Below are 25,900 nucleotides of genomic sequence, written 5' to 3'. Positions count from 1 at the left end.
TGAAATCCAAATAACGATATTTTACATTACCATAATTAGTTTGATGTTTACATATTACCAAAAAGACTTGCTAAATAACATTAAAAGTAGTCTTATCTTACATTTTACCAAAAGAATTGCTAAATAAAAGTCTATCCGTTAGAAAGTTCAAGAAAAAAGCTTAACCATCATGACCGAAACTTAAATACCTAATGATGCAGGAGCAGGAGCAGGAGCAGAAGTTGTAGAAGCTGGAACATGAGCAGCTGTTGTAGAAGCTGGAGCATGAGCAGCAGCAGAAGTTGTAACAGCAACAGAAGTTGTAGCAGCAGCAGCAGAGGGTTGTCTAATTCCACTGCATGATCAGATTAAGTGCTTGTCGTGATGCAACCAGCTCTTCCATAATCATTCCCATGTTAGTATTCAAATTTGCAACATTGGTGTTGAGCGTCTTGAAGTTTGTCTCCAAACTAACCATAAAGCTCCATTGAGTTTCCTCGGGTGGAGGTGTGGCTGGGATTCTCTTTCAGGAGCACTCAGCAATGCATCGAGTATTCGCTGGCTGTAGTTGTTGGCGTGTGAAGATCCTGCGCTTGTAGAACGTGTGGCTCCTAGCAGTATGGAGCTTGGCGGTATGGCACCTGGTTGCATCCATCTACGTTGCAGCTTTGCAGTTAGAAGATAAACAAAAACAAAAATTAGGTTCTGTTAATAACAAGTCAAGTAAACAAATCCACAAAGTTGAGTTAAGTTTGAACATAGAACAAAGCCAAGTTTCGAATCCACATATAGAAATCCTAACCATCAAAAACATGTTCTTAAGACTAGCAAATAGCAACACATAACAAACAAATGACAACACTTAAAGCAAAAGCTAAGTGTGGGAAGAGATAAACCAGTAAAAGAACAATATCTAAACACCATAATTAGAGCAGGAAACAAGAATTAAAAAAAATCACACATATCAAACACTTCCTCAGCAAACCAGAACAATATAAAAAAAGCTAAGTGTCCGAAGAAATAGACCAGCAAAATAACAATATATAAACATCATAAATAGAGCAGCAAACAAGAATATAAACATCATAAATAGAGCAGCAAACAAGAATATAAAATCAATCATATCGAGCACTTACTCAGCAAACAAGAACAATATGAACAAAGCTATGGTTGGAAGAGATAAACCATCAAACAGAAATAAAAAAAAAAACAAAAAAACAAAATCGAACACTTGGGTTTAAAATTCAAATCAAACATATCTAAACATCATCTTAGTTGAAATTAAGCTCAAATCAAAACATTAAAGAACAATATGAACAAATCAAATCCTAGATCGAAAACCCTAAACATAAACAAAATTAAAAGATCTAAACAACTTTAGAGAAAAATAGAAATAGAGCATGAAGACAAAGAGAGAAGGATACAGAACTAGTAATTAGAGAACAAAAGAAGAAGAGGAAGCATAAGAAGAAGAACGAGAAGCATAAGAAGAAGAAGAAGACGGATACCTGCTGGACCTGACTCGGAGGACCGTCGCCGACGGTGGCCGGAGAGACTCATCGCAGTGCGTCAAGGAAGAGATCGACCGGAGCTACTTTTAGATCTGGGAAAGCAGAGGATAATCGGATAAAAAGAGGCGATAAGAAGAGGCGTTAGGTTTTTTTTTTTTTCTCTAAGTGGTGACATGAACGATGAAGGTGAAAAGCTTATACTAATACCATTAAAATTACTATTTAGCCAAATTTTCATTTAACCGCGAAGTTAGATTAATTTTGGTGGAATTGTGGAAAATTATTTGGTTGGTATGGTAGGAAATTATTTGGGTTAGTCCGCCCAATCTAAAAAAAATTGGTTCAAGAGAATAATTTTATTTTATTGAATTTTGATAACAGTTGTATGATTAGTAATTTCTATATGATTTAGCAACACTAATTTCCTTATAAAATAAAATATAATAAACATAAGAAATTCATTCCTTAGATAAATTTTATATATATAAAGAAAAGAACTCATAATATATTTCAATATTAGTGCTATTATATGGCTTATCAAAATTAATTTATATGATATAGCAATATACAATAAACTCCTATTACAAGCTAAAATTTAAGGTTCATCACACTTAAATTTGTCTCCTTATTAAATTTTACGCGTAGGCTATGGGTTCGAAATAGAACTTAAAACAAACATAGTTATTGGTTGGCTTGTAATAAGACTTTCCAAAAAGAATAGTGTAATTTTGTGAGTTTGTTTGGTCATATACATATTTTTAACCAAGTTGTGATGGGTTAGTGACCTTAAAAATTATTTTAACTTTCTGCCTAAATTTTCCCATATTTTGAAATATTTATCTTACGAGTTACGTCTATCAGTTATCCAATTAGTTTGACATATTGAACTGTGTGCATGTACTATCATAATAATTGGAGTTTGTACCAATTAGCAACTACAAACCACACAAATGGATGAGACGAACTTTGTGGATGATTTCTACAAACTTGGAATCAATATTTACTTGGCTTGTTTCACCATGCACCTTGTAATTCCATTAAGGAGTAAGGACACTCTCTTCTTCCTCATGCAGTTACAAAAATATTGAGACACATGATTGTTGACGGCCGGCAATTTCAACATTTGACAGTTCGACACCATTACTACTAGTCTACCACAATTTGACGTAGCATTACTACTACATGTATCATGTATGGTTGAGAATTTATAGTATTAATGGTATATGTACGGATACTCATCAGCCAATGGAGACAAATTCTTGTTATTTTTTTGGTATGGTTGAGAAATCACAACGTTTAACTCAAGGCAACAAGAACGTTATTCGATATTTAGAAAACTTCTTTATATTTAGTTCAATTCCTACCTACTCTATGTACTCGATGTAATCTCTTCTTCAAATATTTAACTTAGGTGATTAATGGTAAAAAATGACATTAAACAAAATCAGCCAAGTCACAACTTAAGTTATTGCCCAAAGTTCAACAGCAAACCACAAAAGATCTGAGAGATGTCGGAAGAACTCAAGAGCTTGACAAAAGTTTTGGTTTTTACAATCATCTCCATATCTTACTGTTACTATTTGCCACCTAGAATCAAATCAGGACTTCCTCGGTTCCTCTCTGTTTCCCCCATCCTTGCTCTGTTTCTTGTTCTTCCTCTGTTTTTCTCCATTGTGCATCTCTCTTTCCTCACAGCCTTTTTTCTCACATGGCTCGCAAATTTTAAACTCATCCTCTTCTCCTTTGATAAAGGTCCACTAGTCCCAGTTCCCGCAAGTCTCTCTCGGTTTCTCTGCTTTACTTGCTTCCCAAACAAAACCCTAAACCTCAAACTCATTTGCCCATATTGGCTTTCGCCGTTAAAAGTTGCTATCTTTGGTGTGCTATTAAATTTGTATGATTACAAACAAACTCTACCTCATGTTCTGCTATTACGACTCTATTTTTTACATATGTACCTAGAGATTGAGATTATTCTTACATTACTCAGTTTTTGTTTATATATCTCTTGGGTGCGACTTGGAGCCACAGTCTAATAAACCATACTTAGCTACGTCTCTACAAGACTTCTGGGGTCGTCGATGGAATACTGTTGTGCCAACGATTCTTAAACCAGCCGTTTACAAACCAATGGGGCAAGTCTCTGAACGGCGAATGAGCTCAGATTGGGCTCTGTATTCTGGGATCTTGGTGACGTTCACCGTCTCCGGTTTGGTTCACGACTTGCTCTTCTTCTACTTAACTCGTGAGATGCCCACAGGAGAAGTTACTATGTTCTTCTTGTTACAAGGCATTTGCCTTGCGACGGAATTGGCTGTGAAGAAGTGAAACCACAATCACAACCAAACAGCGGAATAACAAATACCAATATCCAATAATAAACCAATATTATAACATAATCAATATCAAATAACCAATTATCAGAAAATATGAAACCAGCAACCTAGAAATGTTTCTAATGACCCAACTCTAGCAACCTAGCAATGCCAGACAACATCCAATCAAGTCCCTAGAACATCCTCCTCTTCATTGCCTTGATTCTACGATCACAATTTGCCTTTACCTGCACCACAAACATAAATTGCAATGCATGAGTATTTTATAAACACTCAGTAAGGCAATCCTCCCATCTACTGGGCTATACACACAAGCAATAGAGACATCTCTAACCATCAACCAACAATCAACAAACACAAATAACAAACCAGAACTCTGCATCGACTGACACCAACATGCATCGATCGGCACCACATGGGGATGCATCGACCGACACAAGGGATTCATTGACCGATGCAAGTTACACATGCATCGACCGACACTCGCACTGCATCGACCGACGCATGCTCGACATAACACGAAAACTCTAGGTTTTACGTGCCGTCCTCGCACTTGCATCGACCGACACACAAAGTGCATCGACCGACACACAAAGTGCATCGACCGATGCATCATGCCGAGCATCGTGTTCTCCGAAGCTTCTCGCCGGATCTTTGTTCCTACAACCACAAAACTCGATCCCAAGCCACAAGAAGGCTTCCTAACGTCCCAAATAATTATCTAACAAGCCTAACAACACATAAACAAGCAGATCAGAGAAGCTCTAGCTTAGATAAGCGATGGTCCTGCACTTACCTTTGCCACAGAAGAATCTGAACCTCAAACAAGCAATAGAACACTCCTAGCAAACTCCTACAACATTCTATGCCTCATATATCACCAGGAAACGCCACAAACCCACAGAAATCACCAAGAACACCACGAACACTCTTTCTCTCCTTTGTTTCTCTCAAAAACGGCCAAAGTCGACTAATGAGACAAAAGAATCGACTTAAATGTTTTCCTCTTCCCTTTGCCCAAAACGCAGCGTTTCACTTAAGTCAAAGCGCAGAAAACTGAACCTGCATCGACCGATGCACCTTTTGTATCGACCGATGCAATCCCCAAACCAGGATTTCGGTTCGCGGATGTTACAAGAAGAAGACTATTACTATTACTCCTGCCACGAAAATGTCACGAATAATATTCGTGGCAACGTCTTAGTCATGAATTATTTAGTCCCTACATATAATTCGGTGGAGTAGTCACGAGCGAGCCACAATTATAATTTGTGGCACTCAGTTAGTCATGATGTAGCTACGTTATATTTCGTGGTTATATAGTTTCCCGCATTTTATTGAGATGGGATGGATAATTAAGTAGAATAGTCACGAAGATTGCCACGAATTTTCTTAGTGGTTTTGCGTAGACATGGTTTTGCCACGAAGTTTATCGTGTCTATTTAGCCATGAATATTTATGTAGCTATCGGGTGACAACGGTTGTCATGATGTATATTCATGAATATTTCGTGGCTAAATTATCACGAAGTTGCTACGAATTTCTTTGGTGACTTTTTCGTGATAAAAAAAAAATTTAGTCACGATTTTATGCGACAAAAACGTGGCTATACGTATTTTTTTTACTAGTGGATCTTACTAATTAAAATGATTTTTATTCTATAAAAGAAGCATAATTCTTGATAAACTTATGGTTATTGCTTTTATTATATCAATATTATTGTTCCCTTTTTCTTGGACAATATATAAGCAAATGGCGTTTATTTTTCGTATAAGTTACGAAAGGGAACACTTCTTCACTTGTAGTTGTCGGAACATTGGAAAGCTTAAACCTTCTGTATAGTTCTGACGCTTGCCGCTGTAGCATCCCATGCCCGTGACGCTGCAAAATCCCAAAAATAATTCGTAAATACATAATTTTTTCTATGCACATAAAAAAGAGCGGTTACTTAGAATTTGGGATCAAATATTAAACCTGCACGAGATAGACCAGAATTATCATCAGCACCAACGTGCCAGGAGAAGTAACCAAGGAGACCTCTCTGCTTAGCGTATCTAACTTTCGTCACAATACTCTGATTATCATCGTAACCAATCCAAGTCGTGCCAGAGTAACAATAATCTCCAACCACCGTTGAGTTATAAACTGTCGTTGCTCCGTTATCCACTATGAACTTCCTTATCTGACCATAACCGATCGAACCATCCGGTGATATTGCCGCTCCCGTGGTAGGCGCGTAATAGCTATGACTGTTGGCATTTGTGAGACGCCACGCATAGCCGTAGTATGGGAATCCCAAAACTGCTTTCTTAGCCGGAAGTCCAGCTTGAATCCATGACCTTGCTCCCGCGTCACCGCTTGGACCTAATAACACAAATCGGTTTTAATAACTAAACATAGTGGGATAATATATCCCGGTTGAAAGATAGAAACCGAACCAACATTTTCATACGAGATTGAACCGATGATTCTAAATGCTAATTAAATTGGGTAATATGTATAGTGAATCAAAATCAATTTAGTGCAATTAAACTGAATTGGGACTGTCACTATGTATCGGTTTTAATTGGTTTAGTTCAGATATTAGTATATTACTGTACCTGCGTTTGAGGGATCATAGAGAGCAGCTGGTGGACCGGTTACTTTAGACCAACCCGGTCCGTAAAAATCATAGGCCATAAGATTAACCCAATCCAAGCTGCTAGCAACGGCTTGAACCGGGTACAGAACAGAGTAGTAGTTGTTGGAGTAAAAAACCGCAGCTGCCAATAGCAAACGCTGTCTACCGCTGCTACTAGCTTCTGCTTCAACCGCAGATCGCCATTCTCGAAGTAGCGTCCCGAAGTTGCTCATCTCCGTCGCACTGCTCGGATACTCCCAGTCTAGATCAAGACCGTGGAATCCGTATGACCTAGAGAGTCTTATCGAAGAATCAATGAACGATTTTCGAGAAGTGGGGTTACTTGCCATGGACGCATACGCGGCTTTATCTGCGATTCCACCTCCGATAGACAGAAGTGTCTTCACGGAAGGGTTTCTGCGTTGGACAGTTTGTGTAAAACTGGAGAACTTAGGTTGGTTCGCGGAGGAGACAGTGACTTGATTGGTTTGAGAGTTGAGATCAGCAAAAGCGCAGAAGAGGTGAGTGAAGAGTGATGAGTCAATGTCGGTGACCGGAAACTCACTCGCCGGGAACCAATACGTAGCTTTCACGACATTTTGCGCCGAGGATGACGAGAGAGATAAGAAGAAGGTTATGGAGACAATGAGTGAGATGAGTTTTGTGGAAGACATTTTCGAGTTGCTGTGAAAAACAGAGATGTGGGTTTCGTTGTCTATTTATTGAAAAAGTTTTATTTAACTTCTTACGTAATTCAACTTTGAAAAATGAGAGATGTATGAATAATATCTTACGAAAGCGAAAAGTCTAAATTGGGGCAAGATTTGCATTTTTTGTCAACACACAAGTGTAGTATGATTGCGAAAGCAAGGACCAAGAGACACCTAATCAAACTTCATGTATACCAAAGTTGAATATTCTACTCACGTATCCTATAGAATATCCAAAATGCTTACGAAAGATTTTGTTTTAATTCAATGTATACCGAATATAATATGATTTCTTGACTAACAAGAAAACCAATTAGTGCTATTGAGAGTAATGAAGTCATACTATGACTCATCGATTGAGGCGTCGTCTGGTGCTGACGAGTTCAATGTCGAATACAAGAGTTGAACCTTCTCCATTGGCAAGACGTGTTGGGTTAAAGATAGTCGTGAAGAGTCTCTGTCCAAAGAACTGCAAAACACACTCAACAAGAAAGAATCAAACATATTGAAACCAGTCTTGATAATATTTGTCTCTGCAAACAATATTGTGATCTCTTGACATATATTGTTTTTTTTTTTGGTAAACATGTGAAGACTGACATATACTGTTGTTCTGATCTCTTGATCTATTTACACTCAATATTGTGATCTCTTGACATATTGTGATCTCTTGAGTCTTGACGTATATTGTTGTTTTGATAATATTGTGATCTCTTGATATCTTGATAATATTTGTCTCTGCAAACAATATTGTGATCTCTTGACATATATTGTTGTTTTGATAATATTCATCTTTACAATATTGTGATCTCTTGAAGATGGGTTCTGTCAATGAACTAAATATATGTCAAAACAACAATAATGTACAATACACTGTTTCTCATTTTTTCTTTTTTTTATAACTTCATTATTAGATTGCAGATTTCTTGTGAGCGCGATGAGTTTTGTGGTATACATTTTCGAGTTGCTGCGGAAATAGAGAAGTGGGTTTCGTTGTCTTATTGAAAAAGTGCATTTAATTTCTTATGTAATTCAAATTTGAGAAATGAGAACCTATGAACAATATCTTACGAAAGCGAAAAGTCTAAATTGGGATAACATCTGCATTTTCGTCAACACACAAGTGTTATATGAATCTTCATTTACACTCACGTAAGGACCAAATGTGTAATAGCAAGGACCAAGAGACACATAATCAATCTTCATTTATACCAAAGTTGAATATTACACTCACGTCTCCTGTAGAATATCCAAAATGCGGACACATAATCTAACTTCATTTGTATCAATTAGTACTACTGAGAGTATGACTCATCGATTAAGGCGTCGTCTGGTGCTGACGAGTTCGATGTCGAAAACAAGAGTTCCAAGAGTTGAACCTTCTCCATTGGCTAGACGTGTTGGGTTAAAGATGGTCGTGAAGAGTCTCTGTCTGTCAAAGAACTGCAAAACACACTCAACAAGAAAGAATCAAATATATTGAAACCAATCTTGATAATATTTGTCTCTGCAAACAATATTGTGATCTTCTGACATATATTTAGTTCATTGACAGAACCCATCTTCAAGCATTGGTTATATGATGTTAAACAAAATAATACTAGTTCCAGTCCCACTGACCACTGCAATTAACATGATCGCAGACCTTATGGAAATTAAAGTCTATGAAACTAGTTTATGAGATTTATCAAGATACCAAATAACCAAACATAGAGTCCTAGGGTGAATTGAATTCTATAGCATGCCAAACTCTCTCATGCCTAAACCAATCATATCACTTAATAGTTAGGATCCTGTTCTATCTATTTTGATCCCAATCACTATGCACATACTTATGTGACAACAAGTGGATAATTCTTTGAAGTCAAATGTGTTATCTATAGTTGAATGGGGACAACATGTGGCTGCAATAATGATATTTATATGGTCTTTTAGGAGAGTGAAGGAAGAGTGTTTGTAAAATTGAACTATCTTGAGCGTGTAGAGCACTAAAGCACTCACTGTGGCCCAAAGCTAATCTATGTGGGACTCTAAAATAACATTTGACTTTCACATTGACACATTATATGAAAAGTTTAAGGAGAGAGAGGTCAGAGTGTGTGCACATACGTTTGGTGGAAGAGGTTCTTGTGATGTATTTTGGTATCCTTGAGATGGAGGTATAACCACGCGACGAATCCCGCCTACTTTCATAGACCTTACAGCTGTTTCAATCCCCCTAATTACCTGCACATCACAATGCTTCTTTCAATCATCAGACTTAAACCAGCTTTGTTCAATGAATGTAACAGAGATCAAAACACCATAACAGAAAACAGGGGAGATGATATATTATTATAAACTTCAAAAACCTCTTGGTTTGTAAGAACAACACACAAATAGCCAATGAGGAAATGCTTCAAAGGTCACATCTTTGAATCAACTTGAGATACTTTTTCAAGACCTATTTCACAAAAACTTAACACATGATTAGGATTGAAGCAAATAGAGATAAAAGATTCATACTTTGCTAGAACCAAGGACGAATGTGAAAGGAACTGCTTCACCGTTACTGTCTTTATGATCATATGTTGAATCAAATCTCCATCCTTGCTTCGCAGCCAGCCTCCCATAGTAATGTATTTCAATCTATAACAAAAAAAAAAAATCAAATCTTTACTAAATTGAGTTAAAGGGTTCATTCATATTCTGAAATCTACAGTTTACAAAAAAACACAGAACCTGATCTCCTTCAACGGGGACTTCACCGTCACCGATTCGGAGGTCGAGACTCTTAACTCCACCTGAATCAGGGATTTCTGAGAATTCAGCTAGTGCCGGAGAAGAGAAGGAAACGGAGGAGACGACGGACGACGTGATGGCGATAAGTGACAGAGATATTGATCTTCTAGATGCTGCCACGGTGGATAATGGTGATGATGGGGAAGAACGAGATGCGAAGATTCTGATAGATGGTGGAGATGTGAAACGGACGGTGGTGATGAAAGGTGCACCTATTAGTGGTGTCCACGCGACGCACCGAATCATCGTCTCACTTTTTTCTCTAATTTTGTTTTTTTTTTTTTTTTTAATGAGAAAGTCTTCTAAAAGTGAAGAGGTACATATTCTAGCTTTTGGTTGGGGAAGAGAAGTGAACAAGTGGGATGTGGCTGGCTGGAATTTGATTGGGTTGGGATTACGATAGGTACTGGCTGCCAAAACTATAGTGGAAACAAGAGTAAGACAAAGTTGTGTAATTCTCTCTTACTTTTAACAAATAACATTACGACCTTGGATGAGATGGATCTATTTAAACCAAAAATGCAATTTTTGAAATACAATACATAGTGATGTATATCATTAACCAGTTAGACCAATAGTATGGTATTCTGTCCTAAACCAAAAAAACAAATTTTTGGAATACAATATAGTGATGTTGATGTATATCGTTAACCAATTAGATTAAGGAAAGTCAGAAGTATCGCAAAAAGGTTTAATTTGTTTTTAAGAAACCCATAACTTTGATAAACAAAAACTTGTACAAAATACAACAAAACTTTAGGGACCCTTCCAAATTAGACATAGAAGTAGTGATATTTTTGGATTACGTTTTAGATCTTTAATGGTAATCTGCTAGTTGCAAAATTATTAATTAAGTTTCATTTAATTACATTGGCTGTTGTTATTATCATGAATCAAGTGTTAAGAACGATCTATATCTACATAGTTCTGGAATAATCTGATTTTCTATTCATGATTTACCCGGTTAAATAAGATAAATGTAAAAATGTAGAAGAGAAAAAAGTAAGGAATAAAACATGACATGATAGAATAAGTTCTTAAACCCCCCCCCCCTTTTTTTACGTACATATGGCTATATATTTAGGCACTTGGTGTAGTTTCTTTGTCAAGTTGAATATACTGATCTATATATAAGATATTCAAAAATAAGTACATTTCAAAGAGTAAAAGCAAGAAAGATTGCTCAGAGTTATTAACAAAGAAGATGTTTGGCAACAAGGAATCAGAATACTTTGTTCCGGTGAAGAATGAAGCTTCACCAGTGATGACACACTACAACAAATATGTACATTGATAGCAGACGGATATAGCTCATTTTCCGTCACTGCTATGAAAGATGAGATTTTTTTTCGCTTACTTTTTAATAGCATCTTATTAACGCTATGATAGGAAAATTATGTAGCGGGAAACAAAAGTGACTTTTGTCCGCCAATACTTAGTGAAATTATTCACTTAATCGCCAAATAAAAAAAAAACCCAAAAACTCGACACACTCTCTCTCTCTCTCTCGTTACAACCTAAGCTCAACCTAAGAAGATTTCTTCTTCTAAATTCTCTGTGTGTGCTCAAATTCTTCTAAATTTCTTATCAATTCTTCAGTTTTATCGCCGTTTGTGAAAAGCCCCAATTTCGCCGTTTGTGAAAAGCCCCAATTTCGCCCTAAATCTCCATATCCATCGCAATTGATAGCTCGAATCCATTTTTGAGGCATGTCTTTCTTCTTCCTCCTAATTTCGTTATTTGTTTCGATTATTTGTGATTTCAAACAGCTTTTGATTTCGATAAGGGTCAGATTTAGTTATCTGTTTTGTTAGGGTTCGATTTATCTAGATTTATTTCGTTATCTGTTTTTTAGGGTTCGATTATTTACAGATTTTGAGAATGTGGAGTTTCGAATCCATCTGTTTTGTTAGGGTTCGATTATTTACAGATTTGACTCAAAAATAGCTTTTGGATTTGAGTATTTGCGCCTTCATAAACTGAACGATTTTTTTTTTTTCCCAAGTGTTGGTGATTGAAATGTTGGGGAACTGAAGCTTCTCATTTCTCTGTACTCACACAACAGGTTAGTATCACTCAACCAATAGTTAAACATTATTATTACACACGAATATTGGTGATTGCTATGTTTTGTCCTTTGAGTCTGATTCGTATAAATAGTGATTAGATTAGTGAGATTTTACACAGTTAGATATTGGTTTAAGAGCATCTGTATGTGTCTGAAGTAGTGCAGTATTGTCTGAATTGTTGCTTAATGTGAGCTTTGTATAATATGTATCTCTATTTTATCTATAAAGGTTAAAATTTATATTATAACATATAATGTTGGACAAGGCATGGGTGCATCTATGCAGGTAAGGAATTATATTTCATAATTAGGTTTTATTTTGGGTTTGGATACTTTAAGATGTTCTTTTAGTTATGATTTTTTTCTTTAATTATCCATTGAAGAGCTGATCCTGGTTATAAAAGTGGAGCTTGGAAATTTGTAAGGGATGTGTCTGCGGCTTTAGGTGACATAGAAATGATAATATGTCCTTGTAAAGACTGTCGTAATGTAGTACGACAGTTAAACAGTGTTGTGGTTGAGCATCTTGTAATAAGAGGGATGGATGAGGCATACAAGGTGCATAGTGATTGGTATCATCATGGAGATGTGAAGTCAGTAGATGAATTTCAAAGTAAACCAACTCAGTGGAATGAGGAAGTTTTTGAGTTATATAAAGCTGCTGAATTTTTTGATCAAGAGTTGGCTTTTAGAGGTGACTTAGCTGACCAACCTGTGGGCGACTTAAGTGAGATTGCAGAGGGTGAGGACCAACAAGAGGATGAGTTCCTTGCAAAGATCCGGGATGCTGAAACCCCACTATACCCTAGCTGTTCAAACCACAGCAAGTTATCGGCTATTGTGACTTTGTTTAGGATTAAGACACATAATGGCTGGTCGGATAAGAGCTTCAATGAACTGCTTCAGACATTGCCAAGCATGTTGCCAGATGGTAATGTCTTTCACACATCATTGTATGATGTCAAGAAATTTTTAAAGAGCTTTCATATGGGATATGAAAAGATCGACGCATGTGTTAATGATTGCTGCCTCTTCAGAAAGAAGTTAAAGAAGCTTGATAAATGTCCCAAATGTAATGCTTCACGGTGGAAGACTAATAAGCGGACTAATGAGGTAAAGAAAGGTGTCCCACAGAAAGTATTAAGATATTTTCCAATTATACCAAGGCTGAAGAGAATGTTCAGATCAGAGGACATGGCTAAGGACTTACGGTGGCATTACACTAACAAGAGCACTGATGGAAAACTTCGACATCCAGTAGATTCTGTTACATGGGCTCAGATGAATGAGAAGTATCCTTCATTTGCAGCTGAAGAAAGGAACATACGGCTTGGGCTGTCCACAGATGGATTTAATCCATTCAACATGAAGAATAGTAATTATAGTAGCTGGCCTGTGCTATTGGTAAACTACAATTTGCCTCCTCACCTTTGTATGAAGAAGGAGAATATAATGTTGACATTATTGATTCCTGGTCCACAACAACCAGGTAATAATATTGATGTCTACCTAGAACCTCTTATTGAGGATTTAAAATGGGTGGAACTAAAAAGAAGGTTGGAGGGAAGAAGGGTGGAGGAAAAAGAAAGAGAAAGTCTAAGGATGATGACGAACCTGAGTTTATTTGTACTGTGGAGGCCCAACCTGTAGCAACAGAACAGCATGTGGAGGCCCAACCTGTAGCAACAGAACAGCATGTGGAGGAAGAGGAGCATCATTCCGAAGAACCACAAACTCAACAGCAACCAGAAGAACCAGTAGGAGAGTTTGTGTTGTCTGAAGAACATGAGCAGCCTGCTACGCGTAAAAGAAAACGAGGACCAACAAAGATGAAAAACCTAGCCAAGGATCCATCTGTTAGAGTGAAAGTTGATTACAATGTACTTGGAGTAGCGGTTGGTCCAGGGTCAGTCAAGTTGGCATCATATGTAGGGACATTGATGCGAGAACACATCCCTATCAACATACCTAACTGGAAGAAAGTGAGTCCAGATCTTAAAACACTTCTCTGGAGATCTGTTCAGGTAACAAGAATTTTTTTTTGTTTTTAAAAAGTCTCTCAATTGAACATGTTTACTTTTATAGTTATGGTGTGAGTGTAAGTGAATGCAGGCAAGGTTTGAGCTTGATGAAGATTGGCAAAGGATATCTGTGATTCACCAGATGGGACATTTGTGGCGATCACACAAGTCTGTCACGGTGAAGGCTATAAATTTGGCTGCAAATAACCAAGAGAGGATGAATTTGAGACCACCAAATATTGGTCCTGTTGATTGGCAAAAATTTGTCAAACTCAAAACTAGTGCTGCATTTAAGGTAATTACTTGTGATTATAATTGTTTAGTAGTTGATTGGTGATTAGTAATTAACATGTTTCATTATTAGGCCGTGAGTGAGAAATATAAAGCAAAAAGAAAGAATCAGATACCTCACACCACTAGTCGTAAAGGGATCAGCAGACTAACAGAAGAAATGGCAAGCATATATACTACAACTATGTTGTTTATTATTATACATAGTGCTTGTACTGTTACTGAAATTTTGTTTTCTGGAACAGAAAGCTGAAAGTGAAGATCCTTCCAGCGTGACAAGACTAGATGTTTGGATCAAGTCTCGCACCAAAAAGGATGGTACACCAGTAGATACGAATGCAGCTGATTTGATTGTAAGTCTGAATAGAGTTGTACACCAGTAAATAGTGTGTTATCGACTAGTAAAACCTGAAACTGTCTTTATGTTTTTCAGCAAAAAGCAGCTGAAATTGGTGGAAGTGATGCTCCAGCATTTTTAACAAATCCAGATGAAGATCACCTCGCCAAGCTTTTAGGACCTGACAATTCTGGTAGGCTGAGGGCAATGGGTAGAGGCATGAGTAAGACCAAATTAGCTTGTTTACAAATGCAGAGCAAGTGTATGGCTGAAATGGAAGAGCGGCAAGTAAAATTAGTAAAACAGGTCAATGCCTTGGAAAGTGAACTTGGCAGAATCAAGAATCAGGTTAGATACTTAAGAGTTCTCTACTATTCATCAGCCAGTTAGAGTAATATAAATTGATGTTATTTTTGTTTATGTTACAGAGACCAGAAGCTGAAATGGATGAAAACTCAGCTGCAAGAGTAACATATTCTTACTTCTTTTCATATCAGCTAAGTGATTCTTCTTAGTGTCGTTTATGATTCTTAGTTGCTCATGAAATTGTTGCAGAGTGTAAACAAAAGAGCACATCCTAAGTGTGTGTTTGTTGATTGGTCTGACATTGATGAAAATGTTGGTGAGGGTCGGATTCTTTCTTCTGATCCGGATGACATAGTGAATGACTGTCGTCTTGGCCCTTATGATCTCAAAGTGTTAGTTGAAGCTGCATATAAACCAGATGCATTTCTATGGAGACCTGCACAAAAGATCTTTCATATGAAAGAAGCTGTTGGACATATAATCGCATGGCCAACTGATAAGTGTAGACTGGTAGACAACAACATCCAAATGGAAGACATTGCCCCTATGGTATTTATAATTTCTAGCAATGTGTTAGCAATGTATTACCCCTGTCTATAATGCTAATTAATTATATTGGATTTGTTTACTGATTGTGTTTAACAGGGTATACAAGGAAACAAATGTAAACTATTGGATTTGTCTAAGGGTGACGTCATTGTTGCTGAGGGGCGTTGGGAGACACAAGAACCAAGTGCGTTGGTTAACGGAATTCCTCTTGGACCAAAAGCAGTTAAAGTATTTGTGGATTCAGTAAAGCAGCCTGATACATCACTATGGAGACCTACAGCTAAAATGTCATTTCTTGAGGACTGTTTGATGGCTTACGTATCTTGGCCCCTGAGTAAGGTTGATTTTGAAAATCCCTCAACTCCAACTGGTCAGAATGCTACATCACATGCTTCTTTGTCTGCATCAAAGGCCAAGTCTGCAGCCACAGCTTCTAAGTCTGCTACAGAGTCCAAAACTTCAGCAACAGCTTCAAAGGCTGCATCGCAGGCCAAATCTGCATCTATGTCTTCTAAGTCTGCATCTGGTTCTGAGTCTCCTGTTGATGATGCAACGGGTCCAATATCACCAATAAAGAATACTTTACCATCACAGTCTCCTCTCAGGAAGTCTCCAGTAAGTGTTTTCATATGTTATGAAGTTGTTTTTGTTAATTATATGATGACTGATGGTTTATATTGTAAACATGGCAGCGCATTAATAAAGTTATTTCCAAGGAGAATAAGAAGTGCAAGTTGATGGATTTAACTGAAAAGAATAGGGTTGTGGCTGAAGGACGATGGGGAACAAATGATCCAGAACATAAGGTTCACTTTACTCGCTTGGGTTCTAATGCAGTTAAAGTGTGGATAGATGTTGTGAAGGTGAAAAATGTAAAAGTTTGGAGGCCATCCGATGAAATAGAGATTATTGAAGATGCACTTAGCTCCTGCATTGCTTGGCCAGAGAACAAGGTCATTATGTCTTAAACTGATGGTTTTATTGTGTAATGTTAAGTACTTGAGATTGCTTGTTTATTTTGGATGTTCTTGAGACTTTGATGGTAAACTGATGTTCTTGAGACTTTTGTTATGTATTTTGGATCTGAGACGTTTATTAATCAGATTTTATGAGATTTTATAAAACAGGTTATGTGTGCTATAATCACATATCAGAAAATGCTATAAAAGTACAGGTAAACGTTATGATAAAAGAATATACCATAGCACAGTAAACAAGATAAAACAGCATTTCGCAACAGCTATATTAGATATGTATAACATAGCACGAAAAATTAAATATTGTATAAATTTTTGCAAAATTATAATCTTGATAATACAGCAGTTTATTAGAGCTATGCTATAAAACTATAACATAGCACGAAAAAACAAATGTTGTATAAATTTTTTCAAAATTATGATCTTGATAATATAGCAATTTCTTAAAGCTATGTTATATTTTTATAACATAGCATACGTAATAAGTGCTATTGTATATGGGGTACATATAATAACAGTGCCCTAAAACAGCGCTCATGAAAACGCTATCAAAGACCTATGATAGCGTTTTTCTCTGGTTAACAATGTGCATATTTGTTGTAGTGACAACTTCAACAATTAAAGCTCCACCGGTGAAATCTCCACATAACTGTGAGGCCATTCTCAGAGACGCAGATCCTCCGGTCTCTGTGTCTTCTGTTAATCTCTTTGAACAGCTACGGTCTGGTGTTTTCTTGAAACCCACGAAACAGGTTAATATTTTTTCCCATCAAAAGAATTAGCTCACTTGTGTTTTTATATTTCCGGAAAACAACAAAAGCACAACGTGTACCATGGTTGTTGCTTCCCCATATTCAAATGCTTCGACAAATAAAATAACACAGAAATAATGGACTAAAGTAAAAATGTCCATATGGTTAGTTCTTTGTTAGAAAAATGAATCTTACTATATTAAGATGGACCATGAATTCATTTGTTTTGGACTTTTGGTTGATATGTTTATATATATTGATCAGATCAAGTATTGGGTGGACGAAAGAAACAGCAACTGCTTCATGCTCTTTGCAAAGAACCTCTCTGTCACTTGGTCTGATGACCCCAACTATTGGACTTGGTTTACCGACAGAGAGTCACCAAAGTAAGATCCATTTCATCCAAATCCCACACTATGATTAGTACTACAAATTAAATGAATATTTTATTACAAATTTGACTTTATTGATTTATTATAAAGTGAGTATGAATCAAAGTTCTTTTGGTACCAAAAATTCGAGAGGTCGATCGACCTAGAATTATTAGCACAAACTGAAAAAGAAAAAAATTCTTCTTATGATGATTTTAAAAGCGAGACAGCTGTGGAAGCTGCGGAATTGGAAAATGTTTGCTGGCTTGACATCGTGGGAAAATTCGACACGAGGAACCTCACTCCGGGGATTACGTACGAGGTGGTCTTTAAGGTGAAGCTAGAGGATCCTGCTTATGGATGGGACACGCCAGTGAACCTAAAGCTAGTCTTGCCTTACGGTAAGGAGAAACCACAGGAGCAAAAGGTGAGTTTAAGGGAACTTCCAAGGTATAAATGGGTCGATATAAGAGTCGGAGAGTTTGTAACTGATAAATCCGCAGCCGGAGAGATCACTTTCTCAATGTATGAGCATGAGGCTGGCGTTTGGAAGAAAGGACTCTTCCTCAAAGGTGTTACAATTCGTCCAAAACATTAATAATTAATATGGCATATAAAGAAAACATAAATTTCCATATACACCAGTGGGCATTCTATGTCCTATATATCATTCACATCATGTTATGTGTATGTTTGTTTGATAAGTCACTAGTTTAAATAACCACTTTGCTATTGGTGGAAAATAAAGCAAACCGTAGAGTTGTAATGTTTTAAGTCTAAATCCGAGTTTTATAATTTGAGTGCCGTAAGTAATTTATGATCCGATCAATGTATATTTATATACATGTCAGGACTCGGGACTATAAGAAAATGACACCGTTTCAACTCAATTACATCACACCTGTCTTCAATTTTTTTCGTTCAAGATGTCGAACGCCATTGGCTAGATTAGTTTACGACTTACGATACATCTTCAGTAACGGCGAAGAATAAGATTTTTGTTCTGTGTCGTCCTCAATAACTATTGAATAATCTGACTTCTCTCTTGTGAATGCATCCAGAGTAAAGAGCTAAACTTATAGAGAATTTTTAAGTAATCTAATAGCTTCTTTTGTACAAAGTACAAACTAATATAAAGGTTGTTATGATTAAATAATCAGTAAAGGGAAAACACAATTGACAACAACTTTTTAATGAGTTGACATGAATATATTTTTGAAAAATGAAAAGTAAAAAAGTTGTGATGTACCTTAAAATTTTTGTTTAAAATGTTAAATCTTATACAAATGATGGCAGAATGAAGTGCTTTTTTTTTTCTCTTCGAATTTCTAAACATACAAATGTTAAATCTCTCAGACGACACTTTTACAATTTTCAGTGTCGGCAACTTCAGAGAATAAACCTATCTTAGAAGATATAGAAACAAATAGAACCTCAAACATGAGGTAGAAAGAAATCAAGTGGATCAGGTTCACATTCTCTTAAGAGTTGTTCGAAAGTCCATTTTCGTGAAGAAAATTGAAGAATAAAGTTAAAAAGAATAAAGAATCAAACATACATGTTTAACAAGACATAAACAAAAGAAAATGGAATATATACCAATCAAAACTTGCTTTGCGGTGTATACAATAGTTTAAATCCTTAGCGTTGATCCTTCAACACAAAATACACTAATGAAGAGTCTTCATCGAACGAGTAATTTAGTTATACGTACAGAACATTCAGGTTGCGTACGGTGTATATAAAGACCTACCCGGAACGACCTCTATAAAGACCTGAAGACAATAGCTAGAGTATAAAAGAAGAACAGAAAAACATATACGGAAACACACACAAGTAATCAAGAAATGGGAATAATATGTTCAATCTTCTCAAAGCCAAAGCCACAAAACAACGAAGCCATACTAAAAGATGCAAACTCTCCTCCTCTTTCACTTGATACGACGTCATCTCCTCAGCTTAAAGATGATGTTTCGTTGAATCACAAGACAGAGGTAGTAAACCTTTTTTCTTAGGTCTCATTTTTTAGCTTTCCTCATCTTTCTATAATTGGTAAATTGATAATGATGTGAGTGCATTAGTTTATATGATTATGAAATTTCTTATTCAGAAGAAGTTGATAGAGGAAGATGAGGGAAAATAAAAGAAAAACAGTTTCATGTTGTACGCGAGAGATCTCTCAATAACATGGGCAGGTTCTCAGTCAAATAAATTTTGGAGTTGGTTCTCTGATCCTGACCAAACATCAAGGTTTGAGTTTTATAACAGAAATCTTGTTACATTTGTCAAATTGGGGTTTTGATTTCATTGTAACATACATATTTGTTTACAGTGATGTAAGAATTGAGGTTGCAAAGACGGAACGAGTAGCTTGGTTAGAAGTTGTAGGAAAATTCGAGACGGAGAAACTAACTCCCAACAGTTTGTACGAGGTTGTGTTTGTGGTTAAGCTAATAGATTCTGCAAAAGGATGGGGATATCGAGTTAACTTCAAACTGGTTCTGCCTACCGGAGACACAAAAGAGCGGCGAGAAAATTTGAATATGTTAGAGAGAAACCGGTGGGTGGAGATTTTGGCCGGTGAGTTCAGGACAACGCCAGAACATCTCTCCGGAAAGATTGAGTTTTCGATGTTTGAGGTTCAAAGTGGACAGTGGAAGTCTGGTTTGATTGTGCAAGGTGCTGCTATTAGACCCAAGAATTGAAAATTCCAGACTTGTAAGCTTAAAACAATAAATAGAACACGAAATGTATTGTTATGATTTATGTACACGAGGCATGAGATTTATTAGCTATATACAGACACAAAGACGCACTTAACGACACATTACAAAGGTAAGAAGCATTTTTTATGCATCAACCGAGACACTTACAGCATTGAGCTCTACATGTTGTCTACCATCGTTTTGCGGTTGGACGGTTAAGGTTGCACGAGCTTCAGCTTGAGGGTTTTGATCATTTCCAGGTTCAGAGACCGATATGGAGCTCATGGTTGACCCGGCTGTGCCAATATTGTTGTCATCTGACATGATGTCCCACGATTCTTTCACTGAAGCAACCTCGAGTCCGTTCTCGTGGTATTTCTTCATTTCAAAAGTGGTGGGAAGGATAACATAGTCGTTTATTGGGTTGTAGAACGGGTCAGGTTCGCCTACATTTAGCCATTTTTTGAGCATCCGGAAAACACGGTGATCGTTGAGAATTCCTCGGTGCTCACCAGGGACTCCAACTCTTGCTACTGCTTCAAGCCCATCCGCCTAGGAAAAAAACAACCAAAGGAACCGTTGCAAAGAAAAATGATCAACCTAACCAATCAAAAGACACGAGTTTCTATATTGTGATAAGTTTTCGAGAAACACAATCATGCAACATACCATGGCAGATTCTACCGGGACTGTGCCATCACCGTCAACACATATATACGTCGGCTGAAATTAAAAGAAAGATGATCTAAGATCAGAATTTGAAAAAGAAGGTAATTTTTTCTGTTAAAATGATAGTTGATACCTGAAAAAGGATGAAAATTGTGTTACCTGGAAGAATCTTAGATTTGTGAGATCTTTGACAGGCATCTTCTCATTCCCATAGCTGCAGAGGAGTAAATAAATCAAATTTAGAAAAGCCAAACAAGTTGCAAGAATATAAGAAAAACCGAGACTTCAAATTAAGAAATATTACCAGACACTATGAGGGGTTTCTAAAGTGGTCCCATATATGTTATAGAATTTAACTTGAGAAGGAAGCTTAGCAGAGGCTAATACTTTCTTGGTTTTGTGAGTCCACTCCATGATCTTCCAGTTAAAAGGAAGATCGATGGACTCTCCACAATAATCAGCCTGAACATTTGCGTGAAGTATATAGGAAGTCAATGCAACGTCTGTGCCATTTACAACTATGGCATCAAATAAAACGATGGTTGTCACGTGTAACTTACCGTATTATTCGAAAGAGATTTCGTGAAAACTTCAAGGCTTTCCAGGCTACGGTAAGACTCAAGAACAACATCGGAGCTTCCAACTCCATCATTGCTCTGCTTCTCTCTCCACAGCTCTAAAACGGGAGGGATTTCCCATTTGAAATACGGGCAACACATCAGCTCATATATGGATGGACACTCAATAAGCTGAAACAGCAGAAGAAACGAGGGGGAAATTGTATCAACCAATCACTAAAAGAGATCAAACAAACGAGATCAATGACCAAATAGGACTATTGTTATTTGATCATTACCAACTGATGCATGCTCCACTTAGAGACGAAAAAGTTCTGCTCCCAACCATTGACAAATGACATTCCATTCAGTAAAGTCGATGTGATATATCCAGGAGCACCTAAACCGATAATGCGAAAACCAATCAGTCAAGTACTTGTATGGACTACAATCAGAAGTACTACAAGTCTGAGAACTCACCTCGAAATGGAGCAGCAATAGCAATCCAATTCTTTACATACTTCTCAAATATCTGATGACCAAAAATGTCAGACTGAGATGAAAAGATAAAATCTTCGAAAATACTTAAAACGAATAAAGAAAGAGGATTTTACATACATCACTATGCAGACCCATGAAACATTTCACCAACAGTCCTCCCATAGAATGACTTATAACATTAATCTTCTTCTCTCCTGAAGCTTTGTAATCTGTTTCCAACTTTTTAGCAAACTGGTCCAACGTTTCCTGCAGTCTAAAACCCATTGCAACACACAAAAAAAGTCAATACACGGATCACTCAATGTTTACGCTTACGCCAAAGCCTCAATCAAACTCAAAAAAGAGATATGTTTTTTCTCTAACCTGTTACTTTGCCGGAAATCATAACCAAAACCAAAAAGGGTTTTCCCTTCTTCGAATCCCCATCCAAGCATCTCAACAATCATCTCATGGAAATAGAACACAGACTCACGTCCAACAATCTACAGAAAGTATTCAATCATCCCAAATGAAATAAGAAAGCTCTAAAAAACAACAATTAAAGAACAAACAAGTAGAGCTTAACCATACCATATCAGGGTCTAAGACATCAATAGCATGAAGCCCAGCTCTATCTTGAGGAACCACAATACTCGTTTTTGGATCAAGAGAGATCGTTTTACCTGTTTCCAGATAAAAATTTAAGAGATTAACAAAGCAAAAGCTGATGACTTTCTAAAAACAAAACACAGAGAAATCAAAAGTCTGAAGTGTTTATAAGAAATTAAAAGGAAAACACTTTTTGTTTTGTTTTGTTTTGTTTTACCAGTTGAAGGATCAAAACGAGACCACATCTTAGTTCGAAACTCGTGATCAGCACCAAAGATCCTAACCCAAACACGTTCTTCTTTCCCGCTCTCATGGTCAACAGCGTTGAGAATCGAGCCAGCGATACCCGGAACCAAAAGAACCGGGTCTAGATTCGGGTCGACATAGGGTTCCTGATTCCGATTTCTAAGCTTCAGCAAAGCCTCCACTGATCGAATGATCTCTTCTAGTAACAGAGACATAGTTGAATTGAATCGATGGCGTGGCAAATTTAAGGCGAGGATGACGAATTCGTGGTTTACCCAATTTTGGGGAAATTAGGGTTGGTGAGAAATTTGAAGGATTTGAAGAGAACAAGAGTTTGGAATATAAGCCGTACAAGTTAAGGTGGGGGGAACGAAATACGTAATGGTTATAAATCATGTATCAATCATTAAATAAAAAAGAGTATTATCCCAAATGATGGATAATGCAAGATTGAATATTGAATATTTGAAACATAAAAATCAATATTAGTTTGCGAAAATAAAATAAAAATCATTAATAGTATTAAAATAACTCTTCTACAGAGTTCTTGATATCTTTAATAGTAATTTTTTTTTTCTTTACTTCAATACTAAGCAAGCCCCAAGGAAAGATAAGTTATTATGAACAAAAAGGGCACATTATTTTCAGATTAAAGCCTTAGTTGTCGTTTTCTACTTTTGTTTTTCGTTCACAGAAGCCTCTATTCAGAACATAGAAGCATCAATTAAAATGTTATAGACACTACTCATGATTTATTGACGAAGATGGTTTTAACTTTCTGAAGCCAAACTCAAATCAGGTGTGAAAGATCATTTGGTGAGATTTTTAGAAGAGGAGAATATGTGTTTGATTATGAGGCAAAGAGTAATCTATGTTTGGTCGGTGAAGGATGATCCCTACTTGTTAGTAAAGAAAGAGTCAGTTCCCAGGATGATATAGCACAACACAATTACACAACGAATCAGGTTCGTAAATTACAAGAGTTTAGACAAATTATACCGACATACTAAATTAGCCGTAGTTTAACAAAATGTAGCTACTATTAACCTTTAACTAATTGATCATCTCCTTCACTCTTTGTTGCTCTGCTTTTGCCTCTCCCATCTCCTCTTTTCCAACTGATCAACATACACAGGGAAAAAAAGGAAGAATCAACTTTTATATCAAACAAAATAAGCTCAACTCTTCAGTGACTTAGCCAAAAGGGATCCGTGTATATAAGTGTAGAGAAAGATAATGAAGGCCTAACTCATGGATATTGACCAAAGATGGATCTGTGAACCAACTATTTCCAGATACTACAGTTAGATCCTACAGTTCGAACATCATACCTGGTTTACAAGTCAATCAAACCGAGACAACGAGGCAATGCAAGAGCTGACATAATCTAGGGACGGTACGCAAAACATCAACCCTCTCAACAATTCCCCAACGCTCAACTCCATCATCACGCTCTTCTATCACGATTTCCGCACACCAAATCTTCTTCCTATTATCGGGATTACGATTCATATACCCTTCCCAAATAAGCAAGAATTTCCCACCACAGCAAACTAGTTTAGTCTTATTACCCCTTGATCCACCATTCCTCATGTACATCCCTAGTAATGACTCTAACCCTCTCACCGCTTTCCAATAACCATTTACAATGTCATACCACAACAATCGCTTGTTCCAAAAGCCATATGAAACATTCTCCATTATACATTCCCACCTAGCATATATCGCGCTTTCGTTTACACAGTTCTCCCATTCACATCGCTTCGTGTCATAACCATACATCTTTCTTTCTACATTCCCGAACTTAATTTTACCTTCGATCTCTCTGATTCTGCTAATGCGACAGTTACGTATCTCATCACCCGGGTCGGTGAGGCGTTCCCAAGTCTGAGTCCTTGTATCGAACACCTCAGCCCATGATTCGTTCTCTGATCCTTCACATCCTCCCATTACATAGATCTTCTCACCGTAGACACATGTGGGTGCAAATTTCCGTGCTACATTCATACTAGATGCATCGCGCCACGTGTTACTGCGACAATCAAGCACCTGCACTTCAGAGGACGGTTCATAACCGACTAGTCCGCCGCCGAATACATAAATTTCAGAACCAACAACAGCAGTGGCCGTTGATACAGATGGAACATTAGAAGAGCTAATCGGAACCAACAACTGTCCAGCTGTCTTCTTATTCCTTCTCCTCCTCCTTATCATGGAGTCGGGTAGGGTTCGACTGGGGTTAGTCCAAAGTGTGAACCAATGGGGAAATCTATAACTTCCACAATCCCATAGACATACATAGAGACACTGCTCGGTGGTTCCTAGGTGAGCTCTTGCTGCGTAGAGCTCTGTGGAAGAGAGGATTGAACGGAAGGTTTTCGAAATGTGAGTTCTGGAAGTGCTTCAAAAGTTGCCCGTACTGTAAAGCTCTGAAACTTTCCTAAAACGTATTTTTCTTGTCTTTTGGTCCTTTTTGCTATAAAACCTGTAAAACCTTCTTGAAACCTAAAATACTTGATAATAGACAATAAAGCATTGAAATCATACTAAACTCTTACTAAATGCATACTAAAACTATAGCTAAAATGAGTAAAATAATGATGTTATCAACTCCCCCAGACTTAGACTTTGCTTGTCTTCAAGAAAATAATCAGAATAAATCATGGAAAAGAGGTTTTGAAAATACTGGGAATTCACTTATCTTCGGGGATATTGTCTTTGCACTCTTCTTCGCCTTGACATTAGGAACTTCCATTTGTAATCCACCATGAGAATCATCAACGCTCATTTATCCCACAATTCTTTAGAGTTTCCAGAATCTCCATTGTCATATCTTTACATAAATTAAAGCAATAATAAAAAGTGAAATCTTACCAAGGGAAAATCGATCAATGGCTGGCAGACTCTCTTCAAGCCAAGACTTTCTTCATATGATTCCTTTCCTCTCCCTTTTCTCACTTTTTCTCTTTTTTTTTAATCAAAGGTGTAGGCGAATACTGGGGTCATCGGTAATGTACCTACCCCT

The 25,900-nt window shown here is 37.1% G+C and overlaps 5 protein-coding genes, 1 long non-coding RNA gene and 3 pseudogenes across 10 annotated transcripts; 4 read left to right on the top strand and 5 right to left on the bottom strand.

The window, feature by feature from the left end:
* LOC104723059 (uncharacterized) lies at positions 1–1,687 on the bottom strand. Its single transcript, XR_757276.3, has 2 exons — positions 1,488–1,687; positions 1–645 (listed from the first exon to the last, which is right to left on the bottom strand). It is a non-coding gene; the product is annotated as an uncharacterized LOC104723059 (long non-coding RNA).
* Positions 1,688–2,917: 1,230 nt separating this feature from the next.
* On the top strand, positions 2,918–3,818 carry LOC104727903 (putative long-chain-alcohol O-fatty-acyltransferase 5 pseudogene; annotated as a pseudogene).
* Positions 3,819–5,501: 1,683 nt separating this feature from the next.
* LOC104723058 (class V chitinase-like) lies at positions 5,502–7,221 on the bottom strand. The gene is made up of 3 exons (XM_010441352.3): positions 6,427–7,221; positions 5,801–6,190; positions 5,502–5,707 (listed from the first exon to the last, which is right to left on the bottom strand). The coding sequence occupies exons 1-3, from the start codon at positions 7,118–7,120 to the stop codon at positions 5,652–5,654; spliced, it is 1,140 nt and encodes a 379-aa protein (XP_010439654.2). The 5' UTR covers positions 7,121–7,221; the 3' UTR covers positions 5,502–5,651.
* A 1,024-nt stretch (positions 7,222–8,245) lies between these two features.
* On the bottom strand, positions 8,246–10,410 carry LOC104723056 (peptidyl-prolyl cis-trans isomerase FKBP17-1, chloroplastic-like). 2 transcript variants are annotated; one of them, XR_015570978.1, is made up of 5 exons: positions 9,878–10,410; positions 9,703–9,784; positions 9,508–9,599; positions 9,266–9,382; positions 8,246–8,599 (listed from the first exon to the last, which is right to left on the bottom strand). XR_015570978.1 is itself a non-coding variant. In XM_087471715.1 (4 exons), exons 1-4 carry the CDS (start codon positions 10,181–10,183, stop codon positions 8,468–8,470), a joined length of 678 nt encoding a protein of 225 aa, XP_087327841.1. In that variant the 5' UTR covers positions 10,184–10,296; the 3' UTR covers positions 8,246–8,467. The 2 variants fall into 2 exon arrangements, 1 of the variants encoding a protein (XP_087327841.1); XM_087471715.1 differs by lacking the exon at positions 9,508–9,599 and having other exon boundaries at positions 9,662–9,784; positions 9,878–10,296.
* Positions 10,411–11,027: 617 nt separating this feature from the next.
* On the top strand, positions 11,028–18,404 carry LOC104723055 (protein PHLOEM PROTEIN 2-LIKE A1). Of its 2 annotated transcripts, none has more exons than XM_087471713.1 (4): positions 11,028–11,207; positions 17,095–17,238; positions 17,503–17,624; positions 17,832–18,404. In XM_087471713.1, the coding sequence occupies exons 1-4, from the start codon at positions 11,142–11,144 to the stop codon at positions 18,205–18,207; spliced, it is 708 nt and encodes a 235-aa protein (XP_087327839.1). In that variant the 5' UTR covers positions 11,028–11,141; the 3' UTR covers positions 18,208–18,404. The 2 variants fall into 2 exon arrangements, with proteins under 2 accessions (XP_087327839.1, XP_087327840.1); XM_087471714.1 differs by having other exon boundaries at positions 11,038–11,198; positions 17,090–17,238.
* On the top strand, positions 13,528–16,633 carry LOC104787941 (uncharacterized). The gene is made up of 9 exons (XM_087471712.1): positions 13,528–14,029; positions 14,118–14,321; positions 14,391–14,480; positions 14,563–14,670; positions 14,751–15,002; positions 15,083–15,121; positions 15,210–15,509; positions 15,606–16,124; positions 16,202–16,633. Exons 1-9 carry the CDS (start codon positions 13,541–13,543, stop codon positions 16,475–16,477), a joined length of 2,277 nt encoding a protein of 758 aa, XP_087327838.1. The 5' UTR covers positions 13,528–13,540; the 3' UTR covers positions 16,478–16,633.
* Positions 18,405–19,287: 883 nt separating the features above from the next.
* On the top strand, positions 19,288–20,434 carry LOC104723053 (protein PHLOEM PROTEIN 2-LIKE A2-like; annotated as a pseudogene). Its single transcript, XR_015570977.1, has 3 exons — positions 19,288–19,603; positions 19,720–19,859; positions 19,942–20,434. The product of XR_015570977.1 is annotated as a protein PHLOEM PROTEIN 2-LIKE A2-like (transcript).
* Positions 20,311–23,466, bottom strand: LOC104723054 (lecithin-cholesterol acyltransferase-like 4). Its single transcript, XM_010441349.3, has 11 exons — positions 22,847–23,466; positions 22,612–22,703; positions 22,405–22,523; positions 22,159–22,294; positions 22,021–22,072; positions 21,840–21,940; positions 21,544–21,732; positions 21,288–21,445; positions 21,143–21,197; positions 20,984–21,037; positions 20,311–20,866 (listed from the first exon to the last, which is right to left on the bottom strand). Exons 1-11 carry the CDS (start codon positions 23,088–23,090, stop codon positions 20,459–20,461), a joined length of 1,608 nt encoding a protein of 535 aa, XP_010439651.2. The 5' UTR covers positions 23,091–23,466; the 3' UTR covers positions 20,311–20,458.
* Positions 23,467–23,749: 283 nt separating this feature from the next.
* On the bottom strand, positions 23,750–25,253 carry LOC104727902 (F-box/kelch-repeat protein At4g19865 pseudogene; annotated as a pseudogene). Its single transcript, XR_015571083.1, has 2 exons — positions 24,207–25,253; positions 23,750–23,993 (listed from the first exon to the last, which is right to left on the bottom strand). The product of XR_015571083.1 is annotated as an F-box/kelch-repeat protein At4g19865 pseudogene (transcript).
* Between the last annotated feature and the right edge of the window lie 647 nt (positions 25,254–25,900).

The sequence above is a fragment of the Camelina sativa genome, chromosome 11, assembly GCF_030686135.1.
Source record: "Camelina sativa cultivar CO46 ecotype springtype chromosome 11, ASM3068613v1".
Classification (NCBI taxonomy): domain Eukaryota; kingdom Viridiplantae; phylum Streptophyta; class Magnoliopsida; order Brassicales; family Brassicaceae; genus Camelina; species Camelina sativa.
Note: the sequence above shows the minus strand (reverse complement) of the source record. Positions and strands in the feature narration are given on the sequence as shown.